The 23,094-nt window shown below is 34.6% G+C and overlaps 2 protein-coding genes across 2 annotated transcripts; one reads left to right on the forward strand and one right to left on the reverse strand.

Annotated features, from left to right (window-relative positions):
- Window positions 1–3,777: 3,777 nt before the first annotated feature.
- LOC136823625 (uncharacterized) lies at window positions 3,778–9,490 on the reverse strand. The gene is made up of 6 exons (XM_067079801.1): window positions 9,402–9,490; window positions 8,833–9,193; window positions 7,889–8,554; window positions 7,334–7,606; window positions 6,600–7,056; window positions 3,778–6,057 (listed from the first exon to the last, which is right to left on the reverse strand). The coding sequence occupies exons 3-6, from the start codon at window positions 8,382–8,384 to the stop codon at window positions 5,301–5,303; spliced, it is 1,983 nt and encodes a 660-aa protein (XP_066935902.1). The 5' UTR covers window positions 8,385–8,554; window positions 8,833–9,193; window positions 9,402–9,490; the 3' UTR covers window positions 3,778–5,300.
- Window positions 9,491–13,361: 3,871 nt separating this feature from the next.
- LOC136823628 (uncharacterized) lies at window positions 13,362–17,686 on the forward strand. Its single transcript, XM_067079805.1, has 6 exons — window positions 13,362–14,962; window positions 15,415–15,492; window positions 15,673–15,853; window positions 16,265–16,418; window positions 16,854–16,948; window positions 17,237–17,686. The coding sequence occupies exons 1-6, from the start codon at window positions 14,838–14,840 to the stop codon at window positions 17,594–17,596; spliced, it is 993 nt and encodes a 330-aa protein (XP_066935906.1). The 5' UTR covers window positions 13,362–14,837; the 3' UTR covers window positions 17,597–17,686.
- Window positions 17,687–23,094: the final 5,408 nt, after the last annotated feature.

Consider the following 23,094-nt stretch of genomic DNA (forward strand, 5'->3'; position numbering starts at 1 on the left):
TTCAGTATATGGATTGGCAAGGTAAATACAAAGGAGTCTTCGAAAAACCAACCTTTCCATAGGATTTTCCACCGTCTTGCTACATTCATGGTATCAATGAGTTTTCCAATAAAGCATGATAGGCAAGAATAAACAATCCTAAAAACTTTACAAATAGAATGAAAGCCTAAAAAGATATTCAATTTTCATTCATCCAGTATATGGATTGGCAAGATAAATACAAAGGAGTCTTCGAAAAACCAACCTTTACCATAGGATTTTCCACCGTTATGCGACATTCATGGTATCAATGAGTTTTCCAATAAAGCATGATAGGCAAGAATAAACAATCCTAAAAACTTTACAAATAGAATGGAAGTCTAAAAACATATTCAATTTTCATTCAGTATATGCATTGGCAAGGTAAACACAAAGGAATATTCGAAAACCAACCTTTCCATAGGATGTTCCACCGTCTTGCTACATTCGTGGTATCAATGAGTCTTCCAATAAAGCATGATAGGCAAGAATAAACAATCCTAAAAACTTTACAAATAGAATGAAAGCCTAAAAAGATATTCAATTTTCACGCAGCATATTGATTGGCAAGATAAATACAAAATAGTCTTTGAGAAACCGAACCTTTTCCATAGGATGTTCGACCGTCTTGCTACATTCATGGTATCAATGAGTTTTCTAAATAAAGCATGATAGGCAAGAATAAACAATCCTAAAAACTTTACAAATAGAATGAAAGCCTAAAAACATATTCAATTTCCATTCAGTATATGGATTGGCAAATAAATACAAAGGAGTCTTCGAAAAACCAACCTTTTCATAGGATTTTCCACCGTTATGCGACATTCATGGTATCAATGAGATTTCCAATTAAGCATGATAGGCAAGAATAAACAATCCTAAAAACTTTACAAATAGAATGAAAGCCTAAAAAGATATTCAATTTTCACTTCAGTATATTGATTGGCAAGGTAAATACAAAGGAGTCTTCGAAAAACCAACCTTTCCATAGGATGTTCCACCGTCTTGCTACATTCATGGTATCAATGAGTCTTCCAATAAAGCATGATAGGCAAGAATAAACAATCCTAAAAACTTTACAAATAGAATGAAAGCCTAAAAAGATATTCAATTTTCATTCAGCATATTGATTGGCAAGATAAATACAAAGGAGTCTTCGAGAAAACCAACCTTTCCATAGAATGTTCCACCGTCTTGCTACATTCATGGTATCAATGAGTTTTCCAATAAAGCATGATAGGCAAGAATAAACAATCCTAAAAACTTTACAAATAGAATGAAAGCCTAAAAACATATTCAATTTTCATTCAGTATATGGATTGGCAAGATAAATACAAAGGAGTCTTCGAAAAACCAACCTTTCCATAGGATTTTCCACCGTCTTGCTACATTCATGGTATCAATGAGTTTTCCAATAAAGCATGATAGGCAAGAATAAACAATCCTAAAAACTTTACAAATAGAATGAAAGCCTAAAAAGATATTCAATTTTCATTCAGTATATGGATTGGCAAGATAAATACAAAGGAGTCTTCGAAAAACCAACCTTTACATAGGATTTTCCACCGTCTTGCTGACATTCATGGTATCAATGAGTTTTCCAATAAAGCATGATAGGCAAGAATAAACAATCCTAAAACTTTACAAATAGAATGGAAGTCTAAAACATATTCAATTTTCATTCAGTATATTGATTGGCAAGATAAATACAAAGGAATCTTCGAAAAACCAACCTTTCCATAGGATGTTCCACCGTCTTGCTACATTCGTGGTATCAATGAGTCTTCCAATAAAGCATGATAGGCAAGAAAAAACGATTCTAAAAACTTCACAATTAGAATGAAAGCCTAAAAAGATATTCAATTTTCACGCAGCATATTGATTGGCAAGATAAATACAAAATAATCTTTGAGAAACCGACTTTTCCATAGGCACAGCGTGAAAAGGTCGAATATCCTGTAGTATTTAGATAAGGATATTTTTGCGTATGCATGAATATCCATAAAAATATGCATCATTAAGTATCCGTTGCAGTAGATACGTACGGATACTTAGCCAATTAATATATTTACCTGACTATACGCACGGATACTAGTATGTATTAGAATCTTTAAAATGCATATTGTTATACATGGAGGATACTTATGGATACTTTTTGAATACCCCCCAAGATACTGTGGAGATGGTTTAAGAAAAATATTCCGATTCGCATTCGCATACATATTCGCGATAAAACTTTGCTTCTGGAGAATATTGCTTCTGGAGAAAGTTGCCTCGGGAGAAGGTTGCCTCGGGAAAAATGTGTTTCTGGAGAAAGTTGCCTCGGGAGAAAATTGCTTCGGGAGAAAATTGCCTCGTGAGAATATTGTTACTGAAGAATATTGCTTTTTGAGCTCATTGCTTTTGGATAAAGTTGCTTCGGGAGTATATTGTCTCGGTAGAAAGTTGCCTCGGGGGAATCTTGTGTTTTGCCAGTAAACCTTCATTTTCTGGCTGAAAATCATTCAAAACAGTTGAGCAGGGTGCTCTTTAAGAAAAATGAAATATACTATAATAATTATTAATTGAGGGCGACTAGTGGGGGGGCCCCCGACTACCGATGTGTACAGAGGGGTCTGATCCCCCCATTTATATTTCATCCCTCCTATATATGCATCCCCCTTAATTTTTTTCGAACCCACACTAACTACAATGGTGGTTCACAAACCGTTTAATACTAAAAAAATCAAATTCATATGGTACGAAAGAGTATAAAAATTTGCCATTTACATTGCAATTTTGTTAGATTATATCCAATTCTATGACCAATTTAAGATATAATACATATTTTTACGAAAAAGTTTTTATCCCTTTATATTTCTATTTAATACCCCCCTAAAAACTCAAGCCCTCAATTTTACTCGGAAAATCTCTTATCTTTCCTATAAAGCTTTTCTTCAAAAGTTAAAGAAGGGGTTCACACTATGACTACTCTCGGGTACCTAATTAATTTAAACGGGGAGTGGGTTAAGCGGGGTTGGTGGAAAAAATCTCAAAACTTAATATGCGGGGGGGGGGAGGTTGAAATAAAAATATTCTGAGTGAAAAATTTTGAAGAGCAGTCTAATACAGAAGAATAAGGAAAGAAAAAGGAACTTTGATTAGCGGGGGGATGCTTATTATGTACCCGAGAGTAGAGTAACGTCATCACCTTTAATTGAACTCGTTCGTTCAAAAGAAGTCTACTATATCGGCAGACACGGAATGGACACTTCATAGCTTTCCAGCTAAGACTATTAGTAATAGCAAATAAAATTTCTAATATTGACCAGAATAAAATTTAACCATTTAATTTTCCCTTGGCGGGGTGATTTATTCATCTATCGATTTTTGCAATATGATTTCGGAAGAATACAAACGTGATTATGATAACGTTGAGACAGGGGTGTTTTTAATGGAAATTGGTACCAATTTGATTCATTGTAGGGTTTCTACTCGCTGAGGACATCCACATTGTAAGAAAGCGCTGTTCTGTTTGGGAAGGGTTTCACAGAGGAGGGTAAGGTTTTTTGATCAAGTCTCAGCAACTTTTCAAAGCTTTTGGACAATTTATTAGAAATTTTTCGTAGGGTTATTTATGGTCCCATTTGATTAAATGGCAGAATTTCACTCTCGGACTAGTTGATGTAGGCTTTTGGCAGGATTTTGTTCCAAAAGGTTTCCCACGTACTTATACCAAATCTATTGGTGGCAAAAGAGATTAAAAAAGCAAACTAAGAGTAAAGACGTCAGGATTTCTTTTATTTTTTACCATGTTTTAATATCAAGGTAAATAAAAAGAATTAGTTAACGTAAATATTATACAGAATAGCGTGAAAATTATCTAATAAAGTTAGGCTAAAAATATCAAATAAGAAAAAAATAGAGGCGAGTGGCTGGCAAAAAAAGTCAAAATTAGGAGGTTCAACAACTCATATTTTTTCTCTAAAAGTTACACAACTCCAATAAAAAAGGGTAAGATACAAGTATACTGGATATAAAACGTAATATGAATCATCAAAATAACAAACTGATTATTTCTATAAATGAAAGAATGCAAGAAAAAAAGATATTGGCAAGGATGAATAACAAGACAAGACTGAGACAACTGACAATGTCTGGCATGTATTGGTCACCATATTGTGAAATCATTCTAAAAATAGTTCTATCTTTTAACCGTACATTTACTTTCATGCTGTTCTTTGTACTTTAGTGTTTTGTATCTCTTTAAGCAGTGCCTGCAAAGCCATATTCTGATGTCTTTACCTGGTGTACTTTTACAACGTAATTCATGCTTTTTCAAAGTCCAGGGATAAACGAAAGGGATGTTGCAATGCTTGCAAATCAATGGATTAATTGAATGTTCTTTTCTTTTATGGAGAATTAGTTTTTGATTACTTGGAAAACTTAAGTCGCAATGACAACATTTGTGTAGTACGCCAGAAAGGTGTTTTGATTTTTGATGGTACTTCAACCCGTTTTGAGACTTAAAAACTTTTGAGCAATCCGTACAATTCCATGTTAAACCTTCGTGGGCAACTTTAATATGACAGTTAAGTTCATAATTTCCGCGAAATCGCTTGTCACATTTATGGCAGCCGGCAGTCCCGTCATCCTCAGTTTTGTGTTTCATTAAGTGATCGATTGATGATTCATGAGAAATTCGTTCACCACAAAAGGCACAAATAGGCATCATGAATTCTATTTTGTGTATTCTATTTCTATGTTTTTGTTTCCTGAGAAGAGAAAAAAGCCATGGAATATTAGATCATAAAACAATGTGGATAAAACTCCTAAAATTTTCCAAAATATTTTTGTCTCGTTTCAATGCTCCAAAAATGTAACTTTGTTAAGTTCAAGAGTCTTCAAATTTTAAGGCAAATGATCACGTTTATGTGATAATTTCAAGACAGTCGTTTCCTAAAAAATATATAGAATTTGGGATCGTAATACTATCAAACACACATTATTTTACAATTCAATAAAATATTATTCAAATCAGTCATGTTAACCCATGAAGTGCCACTGGCCTAACGTGAGATCGGTCGCGCTTTTTTCTGTCATGTACACATTTTTTCCTGAAAATTGCCAAAAAATGAAGTAACTAGACCTCGCAACCCAGGCTACAAAACCCAAATCCTGATTTAGTAACTCCTAGCCTGAACAGAAAATTTGACTTGCCGTGTACGTACATTTGAAATCAGAGAATATTTTAAAATGGAAGGTTAGGAAGTGATGGCATTTAATGAATTAAATCAGGAATATTACAAAAAAGACTGAAAAGGTAGTTCTATTGCTATGGTTACAGTCTTTCGTCCTTCTTTCAGCTTCATCTCTTCATGCCTGTAAACAAAGCGGCTTTTAATAAATCGTACGGGAATGTATGTGTTTTTATCTGGTGTGATATACTGTGTGTCCCACAAGGTTAAATGTGCATTATTGCCATAATGAAATTTATCACTCGCTGGCTCGACTTCTTTGAACCATTTGAGACGAGCGACCCAAAATTTTTTCATCTTCGTGTCGTCTCCAGATGCTTCGATTTCAAACAAATCCTGGATTACTGCAGGGCGAAACTCTTTCTTGTTTTCCTTTGAGTGCCACCGAGCAATTACATAGCTGTATGGCGAAGAGCCACGATATCGATTACAAGCGTAAACTTGGTTTCCAAAAGCAACAACTAAAGCACTTTTGCCAGATGGTGAAATTTTTGTAATACCTTTCATATTGCAGTACGATTTAAACATTCTCTTTAAATCGTGGAGGTCTTCGCTGTCGAAAGTTACTCTATGGGCTTTGGATCTCAATACCTCGAACTGCTGCTGGAATGAACTCTCGTCAATGACTTCAGCTTCCAAAATACGAACAGCATCGGTGTGGTTGAAGTCTGCTAGGGTGACTTGTTCAAGATTGTCATCATCATCGGCATTTTCAACTTTTGACATGCTTACAAATTTTCGCATCAATTGTATCGATATTGAATGTCCATTAGTCTGGAAGGATCCTAGAGTGCCGTTGTACCTGAAAACAAAAATAAGCGTGCAATAATTATTGGAAACTCAGAAAGCATATTTTTTCAAGGGTCAAAAGCAGATACATTTTTTTCTTTATAAGCAACCAGGTTGCTAAGGTTCGAGGCCTCAAATTTGTTTTCACTTCCCGTAAAGTAAAAGCTTTTTAGATAATCTAACTATGGCAAACCATAGCCCTTGACCCAATAAGCATAAACATGGTATAATATTAGGGGTGGCCAAATACAGCTGGAAAAGCTAAAAAAATTTCAGAAAATGTGTCAGAATGGCTAAGCAACTCAGGCATGACCCGAAAAGTTACTTAAAAAAATATGTGTTCACATAAGACAATTGATAGATACCAGAGAACCTGATTGAAGTAGATGTTCGTGCGAATTAGACAAATTAGGCTAAATTACCTTGATACATACATCAGGACTAGGATTAGGCGGGGTCTTAGATTAGCGGGTCTTAGAATTAGGTGCTACGAAAGTGTTTAAAACGGAGAGGTATAACTGATGAAACGGTTCAAAAATACTAGAACAAAAGTACCTTTCAAACCCAAAACACCAGAAGGCATAGATGGGTCCAAAGTCTGCAATGCACTTTTTGATGTGAAGCATCATATGAAGGTTCGGTACTAGATCGGAATTGCTGTATCTTTCTTTAAATTCTTTACAGAACTCAACGAATAGTTCGTGAGCATCAACCACATCTTGCCATTTGATAACTGGTCTGCATAATTTGTGGCACGCCATAACAAACTTTTTCCATATTTCGTAATCTGTTCGTGGGATGACACTTTTCAAACAATAGAGAGAGTAGACCATGGTCCAGTGCTTCCACTCGTCAGCCTTCATCGTGCTGTAATTTGTACACACCGTTTTCGTAATACGACCAAGATCAGACGGAATCTTTAGCGTACCTTGACGGTCCTCGACCAAGGCAAATTTTTCCTTCGGCAGCGTTTTTCCTTCTATCCACACCGTGAAGACATGCTTTGCTACCCCTTAAAGAAGAAAATGTAAAGCTCGCTGTATTGTAATGTTCTGAAATTCTAAAAAGAATCTATTAAAAAACCCTAGTCTTTTATGCAAATCTAGATTTCACAGGAAAAGTTTCGCAAAACAGATCCTCTGTGTGGGCCGGTGGGCAACTAGGGGCAACTATTTACTTGAAGTAGCCGTACGGTCTATGGGTGTTGAGAATAAGCAAAATCAATCTAAAAATCATTAAATCTCAAGCATGTTCTAACCGATTGAACAGACAAAAATAAATTATCATACCAAGAAAGATATTGTGCATTGGATCAATAACGTGGTTTCTGATTGGGTCGTAATAAGGCAGTCTGTAAAGGTCGCTATATCGAACGCCACCTTGCCTTTCCATTTCAGATCTCTCAGCAAGAGTTTTACAAGCAAGCAAACTAAACGCTGTCGATCGATGCTCATCTCCATTTCTTTCAGTCCACTTAGATTCATCAAAACCACCAATAGATCGGTTTCCATTTTGGAGGCTGTTCTTATCCATAAAAAACTGGACTTGACATTTGCTACACCCTGCGTAAAAATAAGGAAATGTATTTACTAGTATTAGAGTTAATTATGATTAAGATAACTACTGTATACAAGAAAAATTCCAGATAAGTTTTCTCTTCGTTTATAGCTGGAAGCAATAAATTGGTCAATTTTGAATTTGAGCTTTGCTCAGGCTGTCTATAAAGCACTTCAACTAGATTCCGGCTGTTAAAGGAAGTCAGAAAAGAATAGGGTAATGAATCCCTTTCAAAAGTTTAACTAATGGGATGGTTAGTAAAACAATACAGGAAAAGGAATCTTTACCTTGCCTTGCATTATGCGATAAAAATCCACCAATTTTGCGCAGGGCCGGAAGGTCGCACGTGTTAATACCTAGAGCAAATTTATACATTGCAGGTAATCCATCAGGTTCGACGAGTTTGACACCAGTATACCAACATTCAAGTAATTCGTCAACAAGGGGGCGGAGGTACGAATTTATTGTCAAATTTGGTTCGGAGGGTCCAGGAATAATAGCTAACGTCAACACGTTTTTCCAAAGAAATCTCTCTTCTCTTGGTAGATTAATTATCACTGCATAAATCACTCCGAGCGAATAATTTGATCTCTTGAAAGGGTTAAAGAAATCAAAATTTAAAATCAAACCAATGTTTCTTTTATTAGAGAAAAACAGACTACCATCAATGTCTTTAAATTCTTTATACCAGTTTCCGTCGTATATATCAGAGAGCACTGAACTTTTCTTTGAAGGTTTAAACAGCGATTCCAGAAAACCTTTTCTTTTTAATAGGTCTTGCATTGTCTTTTTTACTCCTCTGTAAGCATAGACTTTCTTTGGATAAAATGTTTCTTTATTACCACTTGCATTTACAATTGTTTTTAATAAATCTTTATTACAAGGAACACGGAATCTCTTCTGCGGATGATTTGGGAAAGGAATGTGGCTGCACTTTTTGGAGATCTTCCTTCCTGAAAATAAAGAAAGTATGATTATTAAGTTTTGGGGATGACCCAAATGCCTGATTTTGATCTAAAAAATATGAAGAATTTGAATAAATCAAAGTTTGCTTGGTAGACAAAAATGTTTGCTTTAGCTTTCAAATTTTTTCTGATTTTTTTTTTAATTCTAAATGAAGCCTCAATATAATTTCTTCACTGAAAACTGTCTCTTTAAAAAGGTTATTTATAAAACAGACTACTAACTGTAAAATTGTTGAAATATATAGGTTTTTTCATCCCTTACTTACCAAATCGATCAATTATTGCTACTTGCTTGTTGTAAATTGATAAACATCCTTCGCAAACTACGTATTGGTCAAAATCGTCTCTATCAAGTTCTATCCTTCTTCTCAAACTATATAAAGTGTTTGGGACATTAGGTATCAGATTAGCAAGGTAATCCGAATTGATGACAGAGTTAAGCAATACCAAGGAGCCTTTGATGACTTTGATTAGTGACAGGAGACATGCATCTGATAAAGAGTAGCTAGTTTGCCATCTAACTAAACTTCTTAACAAGCTGGTTAAAACTGTATCTCTCCTTTCGTTTTCCCCTTCAGGTTCATCGAAGAATTCTGGTAGTACTTCAACGTTCCAGACTTCATCTCCCTAAAATACGAAAAAAGCCAAAATTTATATATACTATATATTTCAATGCAGCTAGAATTTAGTTTCAATCAGTTTACAGTGTTACATATCAAACTTTTTGTGTGTGTCAATTTGAGAGAGCTAAAGTATCTGACCAGAATATATGAAATTAGTTTTTTAAATTCTCTTTTTCTATTGATTGAAATTTAAAATCAAAAATTAAATTTACCAAATTTTGGGGTTCATCAGCATTTTCGTCTTCAACTTCATCTTCAACTAGATCATCTGCTCTAAAGACATCTAAAGATCAAAGGATTCTAGTATTATTATCTGAACGCACGTAAATAGCGATATTTGATTGGCTTCTTTACTCTCCAATATTTTTGAATACATAGCTTCCTTCCATTGAGGCGAGCTTCATGAAAAGCGTAGGTTCAAACACCTGTGTGCAACTAAACAGAATGGTGAAGTGGGTAAATGTAGAAATCCAGGGAAAGGAATGACCCTGCTGGCACAACGGACTCGACGGAAAGGATAGTTTTTGACACGGGACAAAAACACCGGATTGTCTGGTGTGCCGGCAGGGTTGTGGAAAGGAGTGGCACCCCATATCTTTGGCTAGACAGAAAGAAAAGAAAAGAAAAGAAAAGAAAAGAAAAGAAAAGAAAAGAAGAAAGAAAGAAAGAAAAGACAGAGTTTGGCTAAGTTTTCAAATTTATATACTCATAAGACCCCCCCCCCCCAACCTTTAAAATGCCTACCCCTCAAGGATTTTGGGCTATTTTTTAATGGTAAAAAGGGAAGGGAAACAGTAAAGAAAAATTAAGTTTCATCCCCCTCCTTGCTATCCCCCCTTTTAAATGAAAATTTCTGACCCCCCTTCTTCACTTTTTTGGAGTGTGTCATCCGCCCTTAAGAAAGGGGGGGGGGTGTCCGAACTTTGATACTTGTGCTTCAATTTCCCTTTCTAAGTCAATGGTTTCTCTTTGTTCAAAGCCATTGGTTTCTTGAGATGATTGGCTATGAGGTTCAACTGCTGACAAAAAACGTTTAGATTGGCATTTCCCATTATAGTGATTTCGGTAAAAGGTTGATGATGGGAATGCTATTTTACAATGAAGACAATAAGACAATTTCTCATGTATTGGATTCATTTGTTTACTGAGATAAAGCAAAATATTATTAAAAGTAAATAAAGAAGACAATATTGTTTCCTACTGCAGAAAGAAATTTTGGAAAAATTTAAAATTTCACATAAGCTACTAGTGGTTATTTTCACCTCCTTCAAACAACAAGCTTTTCTAGTCATTAAAGTAAGAAAATATTACAAGTATTAAGTTTTAGAACTTAAATTTTTTTAAATTCCAGCTAAGTTGGCCAGCACCAACTAGAGAATTCTGTCATCAACACTACTTTTTCTAGAGAATAAAGTTTTTTGAGTTTTGTCTCGATTACCCAAACGCTGCAATCTCGCGTAGGCTTAAGGCTCAAGACTAGAATTTTGAAAAACTTCCAAGGAGATTGACTTCTAGCCCTTCGGGCTTATACTTCATTGGTTCCGAGATCAGAAATCAGACGAGACTAAAAGACGGGGGGTGTTTTAGTATGTGATATTAATTCATATATTTGTTATTTTTATTTTTCGTAAACGCAGTGATTTTTTGTATTTTTTTATTATTTATTATTTTATTTAGTATTACTTTTTTTCAGCCAGAGTTTATGTCTAATGTTATGGTTTTTTGAAGTGTTTGTTCTAAGAAATGAGCCAATTTGATTATTTCTAGTTTTATATTCATGATATTCATGACAGCTTAAAAAGATTAGTGTGGTTGGTGGTAACAAATATTCCCAATTTTCACAAAAAGGGCATACCTTTGATTTCTTAATTAAGCAGACTATTTGCGCAATATGAAAATGAGATCACGTGAAAAATCATGTTTCCGTGATTCTGATGACCCAAAAACCAAAATAAAACACCTTTTCATTCTCGGGTAACTTAATGCATGTCCCAAATTATTCAAAATCTACTTTTCGTTTTCGCTAAAAGGGAGAAAAAAACGTGCTGAGTTGATCCATCTATGAAGTTCAAAACTTTGCGCAAAATGATGGCAAGGCCAACAATTATTGAAGAAAGAAAAGTCTCTCAGTTAAGAGAAAGGAACCTTCTCTTAAATAGAGTATATCTCTTATTCAGGGTATAATCCTTGACTAATTAACGTTTGATGAAAACCTGCGCATATGAAAATGAGGATTGCCCCCCTTTATAAATCACAGACAGTCAGTACCTTTAGCCAAATTAGGAATATTTTTCTTACTTTTACTAGTATTCCTAATTAGGAATCTTATTCCTAATTAGGAAGGAAAAAATTCCTAATTAGGAATATGAAGCAAAAACCTAGATTTTCTCCAAAAATAGAAAAAATCGCACGTTCAAAAGTACTTCATAAGATTCTTACTATTCCATTTAGGTGGGAACGAAAGATTGAGCTCTTGACTTGCTCGGGGGACCAAGCTATAATCCCTAGAAAAAACTTCACTTCTCCCGGTATAAAATTGACATTTATTTATAAAACGCGGGAAACTCACTTTCTGTTTTTCTTTGTGATAATAAAAACGGCAGTTCGTTTCATTCCTAATTTGGAATTATTTTTGGGGGGCGTTAATAATTCCACCATCCGTGAATGAAATTTTTCAATTTTTTGCACAGTTATCATATTTGGTATACCGAATCTATGGCCGATGAAATTTACATATGAGTTTACCGTCGGCCGCCCGCATCTTAAAAAGCACCGGCATGAAAATTTCATTATCTTCAAAATTCCTAAAATTTTCATTATTTCTATATTTCTTTACAACTGAAACCTCCATCGTTGTTAAAATTGTCTCTACGCAGGATTCCCTCTACGCATGACCTTTTTCCCAGAGTAAACACAGGTAAACAAAGAAGATTTTTTACAGAAAATGTGACCGCCCTCAATCCTACAACTACAGCGGGCGTCACGCCCATCTATCTGCCTAACCGCCCTGGCGGCCATTTTAGTTTTTTGCCAAATCTAGCGCCACTGTAGCAATCGATCTTTATTTTTCGTTCGCAAAACATGCGTAGGGTTGAAGCAAAGCAAAATTTTTTATTTTGAGAGTGAATGGTTAGCAGAAATGGTGGATAAGGTGCTGTTGGGAAAATAATGAATAATGAAATCATGCCGCATCTATTTTTGGGTAAGTTCACGACGGTAAACTCATATAAATTTCATCGGCCTATTGGTCATACTTGGAATTTGCGAATGTAGCTCGTTTCAGAGATATTAAACTTTTAAATATTTCTTCCTAATTAGGAATTTTTTTCTTCCAAATTAGGAATAAGATTCCTAATTAGGAATACTAGTAAAAAAGTAAGAAAAATGTTCCTAATTTCTATTTCTATTTCTATTTCTATTTGGTTGAGTTGCAGGAGGCTTTAGAGGCCTATTCTCGCAACTATAGACGCTTACTAATGAGCGTCCCGTCAGCACCTTGAACTGACTACCCAATTCCCCTCACGTGGCATGGGTTGACCCGGGCGAAGGAACGTTCACTTACCAAGTGAACTGCCGTGAGTGGGAATCGAACCCTGGCCGCCTGCACAGAAGCCAAGGTCGACTACCGCTATACTACGGCACCTCTATAAATTGGTTAAAGGTACTGACTGACAGACCACAGAAGAACAGTCTGCTGTTTGGAAGTGATGAAAGTTACCCCCTTGCTTATAAAAGTAACCCCAATTGACAGAATGTGTTTGTGTTTGTAAAAAAGGAAGGTAAATTTAATGAAGTTTTTCCTATAAAAGAAAGTTTTTATTTTTAATTTGGAAAGTCTTTCTAATCTACTAATCTAATCTCAAGAAAAAACCATAATTACAAAACTACCATAGGTGGTGGGAGAGACACTTCTGCTAGTAAAAGAAACATGTACCAAGATCAACCCTTCCCAACATATCTAACTAAAGATCACCACCACACTAGACCACAGCAACTGTTTACCATCATATTATTGAACTAGTCAGTATAAACCGCATGTGTATAACTATTGTGTAGCTAAGTCTACCATTTTTAGCATTACTGAAAACGCGGGCGAAATCAACGCAGAACGCGGGTGAAAAGAGCAAAACGCGTTTGAATTTGAATTCCGTACGTTTTGGCGCCCATGACATGACATGAAGATTGGACTTTGATGCTGAACTCTACAAACAGAGAAGAAGGTGTCAAAAAATGCAAGAATGAAGATCTTGGGTGGTGTTGCTGTTAAATACTTCCAAAGATATTAACTGAAAGATCATGATGACCCTTGTTAAAATGAGATAAGTAGATACATTTTTTCTCTTTTGAACTATAGATAAAAGCTTGAAAAAAGCATGCATCCTTTCCTGCAAATTGGCAAGGGTTAAAGTTATTTCAAACCCCCTGTCTACATTTGGTATTTAAAAGCAGGGTAGCTACCCATGTGGTCCTCTTTTATCCATTTTGTATTTCATCTTCAGTTAGAAAAGAGGTAAAATCTTCACTAGAGCCTGGAGTTCCTTATTTTTACAGAGAATTTCAGGATCAAAGTTCCTTATCAAGTTCCTTATTTACATAGCTGCTAAGTTTGGATAACCATCTCTTACTGTTCCTTAAAACTTGTTTTCTTATTCTCAGCCTGAGCAGTTCCTAAACAATTCCTTATTTTTTGGACCATTTTCAGCCTCGAGTTCCTTATAAATGTGTTCCTTATATAAAAAACTCTCTATCGTGGCCCTTTTTTCAGTGTGACTTAACTTATCTTTTAACTTTGTGTCTTACTGTAAGGGCACAAAACATGAAATTTTCCTATCTATGAGCTCAGGCGAATCCTTAACTTTATGCTAGTGTTTTTTTATTCTCTGGCTTGTTTTTTTTTGCCTAAGGCTGATGGAAATTAATGATATGTTTACCGTAATGACGATTTTCAGAATTCGATGGGGCCAAGTTTTCATTATTCATTATTCATTATTTTCTCATAAACATTTATTTTTACCAGATTTTTCGTTTTTCCTTATAGATACACAATCTCCTCTTGTGTCTCCGGAACTCTCGTGTTTTTATTGATTTTTTTGGTTCCCGTTTGTACGAGCTTTAAAAGAGATAAATCTTTTTCTTCCTGCTAGAGAATTCTATAATGTTATCTCCACAATATGACAAAATTAAATTCACACGGTAAAGACTACTAGAGGGCCGTTCGGGTTGTTAACAATCTAAAAAAGCCACGGGCCGTTTGTTTTGATATCAACTTCGAAAATTTTTGTTCTCTGCTCAAGTGGGAGGAAAAATAATGACAACTTTTCGAGAAAATGGCAAATAATGACAACTTGATGCGGCAGGTTTTTGAACACGCGGGCGGCTTACGGTAAACATAACATTAAATTCCATCAGCCTAAAGCTTCTTCTGCTAATTCTTTCTCATTCCTCTCCCCTGGTAAAAAATGCAATCAAGTGGGTCTATTCTCTGGATGATAAGAAATTTCTGCGAGCAAAGTTTTCACCAAAATTTCAAAGAGCAAGAGAGACCCAGTTGATTGAGAGATCATTTTAAAATATATATAGAAGATGTGTTGCCAAAGAAGTGTTCTCCCCATTTCAACGTTGTTTTTTTTTGCTAGGTTATTGAGATCATGGCAGCAAGACAAAGTCAAAGTGCAAAGAAAACTTCAAGAGGTCTTCGATATAACACTCCCAGTAGTGCAAGTCAACTCATAGTTAGTGCATCATCAAGAAGCAAACAAACTCCTAATTCAAGGTTTGAATAATATAAAATTCAGAATAAATTGAATGGAAATAATTTCTCCCTTCCTACAGTAGGACCAAATAAGATTCAGATTTCTTGATTAACATTCATGGCGCTTTTCTGGGGTCATTCCGCTAGTTTTCCCAGGCAAACGGCTAATATCTGGCAAATCATAAAACGCAAAAAAGAAGTTATGTTTTGATTATTTTTATAATTGGCCAACTTAGTTCACTAGTCAGAACTAACCCTCGTCTGTTTTCAAGTGGCAAGTAAAATCTTAGTCGGGGAATCGAAATCATAGTCAGGGGATCGGAATCATAGTTGGTCCTATGGAAATTGTAAACTTTCATATGCTTTACACAAAACCCTCCTCCTGAAGTAGAAATACTTTCTTTTTATTCTACACCATAAATTTGAATTTAAAAGGCTGATTATAAAGATTTACATCATAATTATTTATTTAGCAGTCCAGCAAATCTGAACAATGCCAATAACATGAGTGGAATTTCTCCATTTCAAGATGATACTGAAATCACACAGAGGTAAGTAGACATAAAAAAATAATTACAACAGTAAAATGTGTGCAAGAGTTTAAACACTTTTTCAATCATTATATACCAAACAGTCTAGTTCAATTTACTGTCTATGCTTTTAATTAAATTATTGGACTAAAGATGGTATTATGTTGTCTGTTAAAGCTCTATTTTTAAATTGATTTTCAGAGATTTAGACCAACTGAAAGACGCTGTTAGGAAAGAGACAAGGAATTTACATGATGCTCAAACCTCAAAAATGACATCTCTTGAGGAACAAATTTCCACGTTGCAGGGAAAGATCAACATTCTGGAAGCTAGTGTAACTTCAAAGAAAAATGAAAAAGAACCTGTGCCTCCACTTTGTACTGTAAGTTAATTTTCAAATTTGTGAAAAGTATAACTACTCTCTAATAATCAGGGGGTCTGGAATAAGAGGGTGGGCGGAGAAAATCTCGGGTGTTGGAATAAAAATGTCCTGGGTTGAAAAGTTTTGAAAAGGAGGCTAATACAGAAGAATAAGGGCAAAGAAGAGGAACTTTCAAATTATTTTCCTAAAATTAATAAACAGGAGGGGTTGGAATAAGAATGTCCTAGGTGGAAAATTTTTGAAAAATTGATTAGCAGGGGGGCGCTTATTAGATATCCAAGAGTAATTTATTGAGGTTAACCAGGGAGTCCACTGAAGCTGTCGGGTCATAATAAGTAGTTTTCTTAAAGTAACTATGCACTCAGAACACATAACTGACACTCACTCCTGTATACTCTTCCACTTTTTCAGAACCATTTCAAAAACAACTACAAAAAGTTAAACATTGACCAAGGTTGGCGTTTTACGGAAACCTTCAAAAGTCAATACAATTTGGATGTGACAGCTGGCATTGTAAAGAAAGTCAAGGACACTGGGCTAGGTTTCCAGGAAACTCAAATATTCAGTAAGTTCTAGTTCTATTCATTAACGTACATTATTATGATGTAATGAATGTAAGAATTTCTTAATTTTATTCTGCATAGCCATTCATTTTTATCTTTCCTTTTTGACTGGTATTATTAACCTTTTCTGTACGGTAATTGATCAATTGTGATTTTAATTTCCCTGATATATACTCTATGGGTGAGGGTCAATGTAAATAAAGCCAAAGTATGAAAGCTAGAATCAGTTGCAGGTTTTCCTTCATCAAGTGAGCACACCAAAAGAAATTAGAAAGAGCAAGATGATCAGACAGACTTAACCCAACACCAGATGCAAAGTCATATTGTTTAATAACCATCTTGTATAAGCCAAAAATCTTTCATCTTTGATTTTGAATTCACTTTTCATCAAGCGAACAATAACCAGATAATTGAATTATCAATTTCTTATTTAACAGGTGCAGCAAAAGCGCACTACACAAACTTAAGGCGTTCAGCTTTGGAGAAGGATGATGCTCCGGTTAAACGTAAAAGGAATTCCAGACGAGACAGAGTAAGTATAATATTTTTGTAATCCATAATACCATTACATTAATACATTAATACATAAGGTGTGAGCCCATACTCATTATTTTTATATAATGTTTTTTCTGTTCAATTTCCAATCATGCTTGAAATAGGATACATCAATTTTTCAACTGATGATGGTCATCGGGTGAAATATGTTTTAAATGTTATTCAAATAAAATGAAATTACTTCTGTGCTTAAACTTTATGATGAAATTATTCAGGAGGACCAATCAATTGAATAATGCATCAATCTTTTTTTATTATTATTCAGCTCCACAAAAAACGTACCAAAATATTGAGCATATCCAACCCATCTGAGGAGGACAAAGAGCTGTGGTCGTTGACATCACCATACGTTATGTCAGATGAGGAGACAGATGATGACGGGACGAAGACGTTCCGGCGACCGAAATGGCGGAATTTAAATTTGAACAATCTAATCGACAGAATTGACGCCACAGGTTCATGCGTGAGGACCTACTCCAACACCCCTGCAACACGTATTGTGGATGCATCACAATTGGCTAGAGAAGTTCTAGATTTAGAACCAGAAGATTTAGAACCAGAAGATTTAGAACCAGAACAAAGTGACGCTGAACCACCAAACGGTGACTCAGATGAGGCATCATAATTGGTAGTGAATCAAAAGTGACTCTCTATCAATTATGGTGTCACATCTAAGTAACTGTTATTCACCACCAATTATGGTGTCTCATCTGAGTCACTGTTGGTTCAGAACCACTTTGTGCTGGTTCTAAATTAGCCCCTTGTAATGTGTCGACAATACGTGTCGCAGGGGTGTTGGATCCTCATGTATGGACCTAAAGTGTCAATTCTGTAATAAATATACACACAAAAGAGCTTTCCATAACACAAATTGAGAAGCTGCTCAGAAGTAATTTAAATTTTTGGTCTCGAAATTTTGATATTTTCATAATTCATTTTTACATACATATTTTACATGGTTTTATTATACATATATATTTTATAGGCATATTTAGACAGATTGTAACTTCATTTTGATACATTTTCATTTAAAATAAAAAATTTAAAAAGCATTTCTGCTATTAAAATACATTGTTTTTGTTCTTTCTTTACTTTCAAACGACAAAAGTCTAAGAAATTTTGGAAGCATTTCTTTCGGCAAGTCTTTTCTAAATTTATAGTAAAAAACAACAGATGTCAAATTAAAAGATATTTTCGGATTCTCGAATATACAAATTCGGATATTTTTTATTTGTCCTTTCAGAATTTCCCCTAAATATCCTCCAACGGACTTTGTCGCATTCGGCCTCAATATGCACTGTCAAATACTCTTTATACTGGTATGTAGTTGTGGATATTGACGGATATTTTTGCCAATATCCATAAGAATCCGACCCTTCATTAAGGAATCCCTCGGGATACTACACGGATATTGATAGCATATGCATACGAATACAAAACATGCATACGCGTATGCATCTGTCTGTATACGTATGTATTCGTATTCTGTAGTATCCTAACCTGTATTTTTCCCAAAATCCAGTATCCTCGGCATAGGATATTAATATGCGTTACTCAAGGATACGCAAGGATATTTCCCAATATCCTTGCGTATCCGAAGCTTAAAAGTACACGGATATTCAACCTTTTCACGCTGTGAGGATGTTCGACCGTCTTGCTACATTCATGGTATCAATGAGTTTTCTAATAAAGCATGATAGGCAAGAATAAACAATCCTACAAACTTTACAAATAGAATGAAAGCCTAAAAAGATATTCAATTTCCATTCAGTATATGGATTTTCACAATAAATACAAAGGAGTCTTCGAAAAACCAACCTTTTCATAGAATTTTCCACCGTTATGCGACATTCATGGCATCGATGAGATTTCCAGTTAAGCATGATAGGCAAGAATAAACAATCCTACAAACTTTACAAATAGAATGAAAGCCTAAAAAGATATTCAATTTTCACTCAGCATATTGATTGGCAAGATAAATACAAATTAGTATTCGAGAAACTGATCTTTCCATAGAATGTTCGACCGTCTTGCTACATTCATGGTATCAATGAGTGTTCCAATAAAGCATGATAGCAAAGAATAAACAATCCTACAAACTTTACAAATAGAATGAAAGCCTAAAAAGATATTCAATTTTCACTCAGCATATTGATTGGCAAGATAAATACAAAGTAGTATTCGAGAAACTGATCTTTCCATAGAATGTTCGACCGTCTTGCTAAATTCATGGTATCAATGAGTTTTCCAATAAAGCATGATAGGCAAGAATAAACAATCCTAAAAACTTTACAAATAGAATGAAAGCCTAAAAACATATTCAATTTTCATCCAGTATATGGATTGGCAAGATAAATACAAAGGAGTCTTCGAAAAACCAACCTTTACATAGGATTTTCCACCGTTATGGACATTCATGGTATCAATGAGTTTTCCAATAAAGCATGATAGGCAAGAATAAACAATCCTAAAAACTTTACAAATAGAATGGAAGTCTATATACATATTCAATTTTCATTCAGTGTATGCATTGGCAAGGTAAACACAAAGGAATCTTCGAAAAACCAACCTTTCCATAGGATGTTCCACCGTCTTGCTACATTCGTGGGATCAATGAGTCTTCCAATAAAGCATGATAGGCAAGAAAAAACGATTCTAAAAACTTCACAATTAGAATGAAAGCCTAAAAAGATATTCAATTTTCACGCAGCATATTGATTGGCAAGATAAATACAAAATAGTCTTTGAGAAACCGACTTTTCCATAGGATGTTCGACCGTCTTGCTACATTCATGGTATCAATGAGTTTTCTAATAAAGCATGATAGGCAAGAATAAACAATCCTACAAACTTTACAAATAGAATGAAAGCCTAAAAAGATATTCCCTTTTCACTCAGCATATTGATTGGCAAGGTAAATACAAATGAGTATTCGAGAAACTGATCTTTCCATAGAATGTTCAAATGTCTTGCTACATTCATGGTATCAATGAGTTTTCCAATAAAGCATGATAGGCAAGAATAAACAATCCTAAAAACTTTACAAATAGAATGAAAGCCTAAAAACATATTCAATTTTCATCCAGTATATGGATTGGCAAGATAAAAACAAAGGAGTCTTCGAAAAACCAACCTTTACATAGGATTTTCCACCGTTATGGACATTCATGGTATCAATGAGTTTTCCAATAAAGCATGATAGGCAAGAATAAACAATCCTAAAAACTTTACAAATAGAATGGAAGTCTAAATACATATTCAATTTTCATTCAGTGTATGCATTGGCAAGGTAAATACAAAGGAATCTTCGAAAAACCAACCTTTCCATAGGATGTTCCACCGTCTTGCTACATTCGTGGTATCAATGAGTCTTCCAATAAAGTATGACAGGCAAGAATAAACAATTTTAAAAACTTCACAAATAGAATGAAAGCCTAAAAAGATATTCAATTTCCATTCAGTATATGGATTGGCAAGGTAAACACAAAGGAATCTTCGAAAAACCAACCTTTCCATAGGATGTTCCACCGTCTTGCTACATTCGTGGTATCAATGAGTCTTCCAATAAAGCATGATAGGCAAGAATAAACAATCGTACAAACTTTACAAATAGAATGAAAGCCTAAAAAGATATTCCATTTTCACTCAGCATATTGATTGGCAAGGTAAATACAAATTAGTATTCGAGAAAATGATCTTTTTATAGAATGTTCGACCGTCTTGCTACATTCATGGTATCAATGAGTCTTCCAATAAAGCATGATAGCAAAGAATAAACAATCCTACAAACTTTACAAAAAGAATGAAAGCCTAAAAAAATACTCAATTTCCATTCAGTATATGGATTGGCAAGGCAAACACAAAGGAATCTTCGAAAAACCAACCTTCCATCGTCTTGCTACATTCCTGGTATCAATGAGTCTTCCAATAAAGCATGATAGGCAAGAATAAACAATCCTACAAACTTTACAAATAGAATGAAAGCCTAAAAACATATTCAATTTTCATCCAGTATATGGATTGGCAAGATAAAAACAAAGGAGTCTTCGAAAAACCAACCTTTACATAGGATTTTCCAATGTTATGGATATTCATGGTATCAATGAGTTTTCCAATAAAGCATGATAGGCAAGAATAAACAATCCCAAAAACTTTACAAATTAAATGGAAGTCTAAATACATATTCAATTTTCATTCAGTGTATGCATTGGCAAGGAAAACACAAAGGAATCTTCGAAAAACCAACCTTTCCATAGGATGTTCCACCGTCTTGCTACATTCGTGGGATCAATGAGTCTTCCAATAAAGCATGATAGGCAACAAAAAACGATTCTAAAAACTCTACAATTAGGATGAAAGCCTAAAAAGATATTCAATTTTCACGCAGCATATTGATTGGCAAGATAAATACAAAATAGTCTTTGAGAAACCGACTTTTCCATAGGATGTTCGACCGTCTTGCTACATTCATGGTATCAATGAGTTTTCTAATAAAGCATGATAGGCAAGAATAAACAATCCTAAAAACTTTACAAATAGAATAAAAGCCTAAAAAGATATTCAATTTCCATTCAGTATATGGATTTTCACAATAAATACAAAGGAGTCTTCGAAAAACCAACCTTTTCATAGAATTTTCCACTGTTATGCGACATTCATGGCATCGATGAGATTTCCAGTTAAGCATGATAGGCAAGAATAAACAATCCTAAAAACTTTACAAATAGAATGAAAGCCTAAAAAGATATTCAATTTCCATTCAGTATATGGATTGGCAAGGTAAACACAAAGGAATCTTCGAAAAACCAACCTTTCCATAGGATGTTCCACCGTCTTGCTACATTCGTGGTATCAATGAGTCTTCCAATAAAGCATGATAGGCAAAAATAAACAATCGTACAAACTTTACAAATAGAATGAAAGCCTAAAAAGATATTCCATTTTCACTCAGCATATTGATTGGCAAGGTAAATACAAATTAGTATTCGAGAAAATGATCTTTTTATAGAATGTTCGACCGTCTTGCTACATTCATGGTATCAATGAGTCTTCCAATAAAGCATGATAGCAAAGAATAAACAATCCTACAAACTTTACAAATAGAATGAAAGCCTAAAAAGATATTCAATTTCCATTCAGTATATGGATTGGCAAGGTAAACACAAAGGAATCTTCGAAAAACCAACCTTTCCATAGGATATTCCACCGTCTTGCTACATTCGTGGTATCAATGAGTCTTCCAATAAAGCATGATAGGCAAGAATAAACAATCCTACAAACTTTACAAATAGAATGAAAGCCTAAAAACATATTCAATTTTCATCCAGTATATGGATTGGCAAGATAAAAACAAAGGAGTCTTCGAAAAACCAACCTTTACATAGGATTTTCCACCGTTATGGACATTCATGGTATCAATGAGTTTTCCAATAAAGCATGATAGGCAAGAATAAACAATCCTAAAAACTTTACAAATAGAATGGAAGTCTAAATACATATTCAATTTTCATTCAGTGTATGCATTGGCAAGGTAAACACAAAGGAATCTTCGAAAAACCAACCTTTCCATAGGATGTTCCACCGTCTTGCTACATTCGTGGTATCAATGAGTCTTCCAATAAAGCATGATAGGCAAGAAAAAACGATTCTAAAAACTTTACAAATAGAATGAAAGCCTAAAAAGATATTCAATTTTCACGCAGCATATTGATTGGCAAGATAAATACAAAATAGTCTTTGAGAAACCGAATTTTCCATAGGATGTTCGACCGTCTTGCTACATTTATGGTATCAATGAGTTTTCTAATAAAGCATGATAGGCAAGAATAAACAATCCTAAAAACTTTACAAATAGAATAAAAGCCTAAAAAGATATTCAATTTCCATTCAGTATATGGATTGGCAAGGTAAACACAAAGGAATCTTCGAAAAACCAACCTTTCCATAGGATGTTCCACCGTCTTGCTACATTCGTGGTATCAATGAGTCTTCCAATAAAGCATGATAGGCAAGAATAAACAATCCTACAAACTTTACAAATAGAATGAAAGCCTAAAAACATATTCAATTTTCATCCAGTATATGGATTGGCAAGATAAAAACAAAGGAGTCTTCGAAAAACCA

The sequence above is a fragment of the Clytia hemisphaerica genome, unplaced genomic scaffold (assembly GCF_902728285.1).
Source record: "Clytia hemisphaerica strain Z4C2 unplaced genomic scaffold, Clytia hemisphaerica genome assembly, whole genome shotgun sequence".
In the NCBI taxonomy this organism is placed as follows: Eukaryota; Metazoa; Cnidaria; class Hydrozoa; order Leptothecata; family Clytiidae; genus Clytia; species Clytia hemisphaerica.

Bases quoted from the DNA above. Each gene is read 5' to 3' on its own strand.
- LOC136823625 (XM_067079801.1), bottom strand. From the start codon at position 8,384: ATGCAAGACCTATTAAAAAGAAAAGGTTTTCTGGAATCGCTGTTTAAA. The intron at 7,057-7,333 runs GTATGATAATTT...TTCTTCTTTAAG, and splicing joins AATGCACAATATCTTTCTTG to GGGTAGCAAAGCATGTCTTC. The intron at 6,058-6,599 runs GTACTTTTGTTC...TTTTGTTTTCAG, and splicing joins TGGTGTTTTGGGTTTGAAAG to GTACAACGGCACTCTAGGAT.
- LOC136823628 (XM_067079805.1), top strand. From the start codon at position 14,838: ATGGCAGCAAGACAAAGTCAAAGTGCAAAGAAAACTTCAAGAGGTCTT. The intron at 14,963-15,414 runs GTTTGAATAATA...TTATTTATTTAG, and splicing joins AAACAAACTCCTAATTCAAG to CAGTCCAGCAAATCTGAACA. The intron at 16,419-16,853 runs GTAAGTTCTAGT...CTTATTTAACAG, and splicing joins CCAGGAAACTCAAATATTCA to GTGCAGCAAAAGCGCACTAC.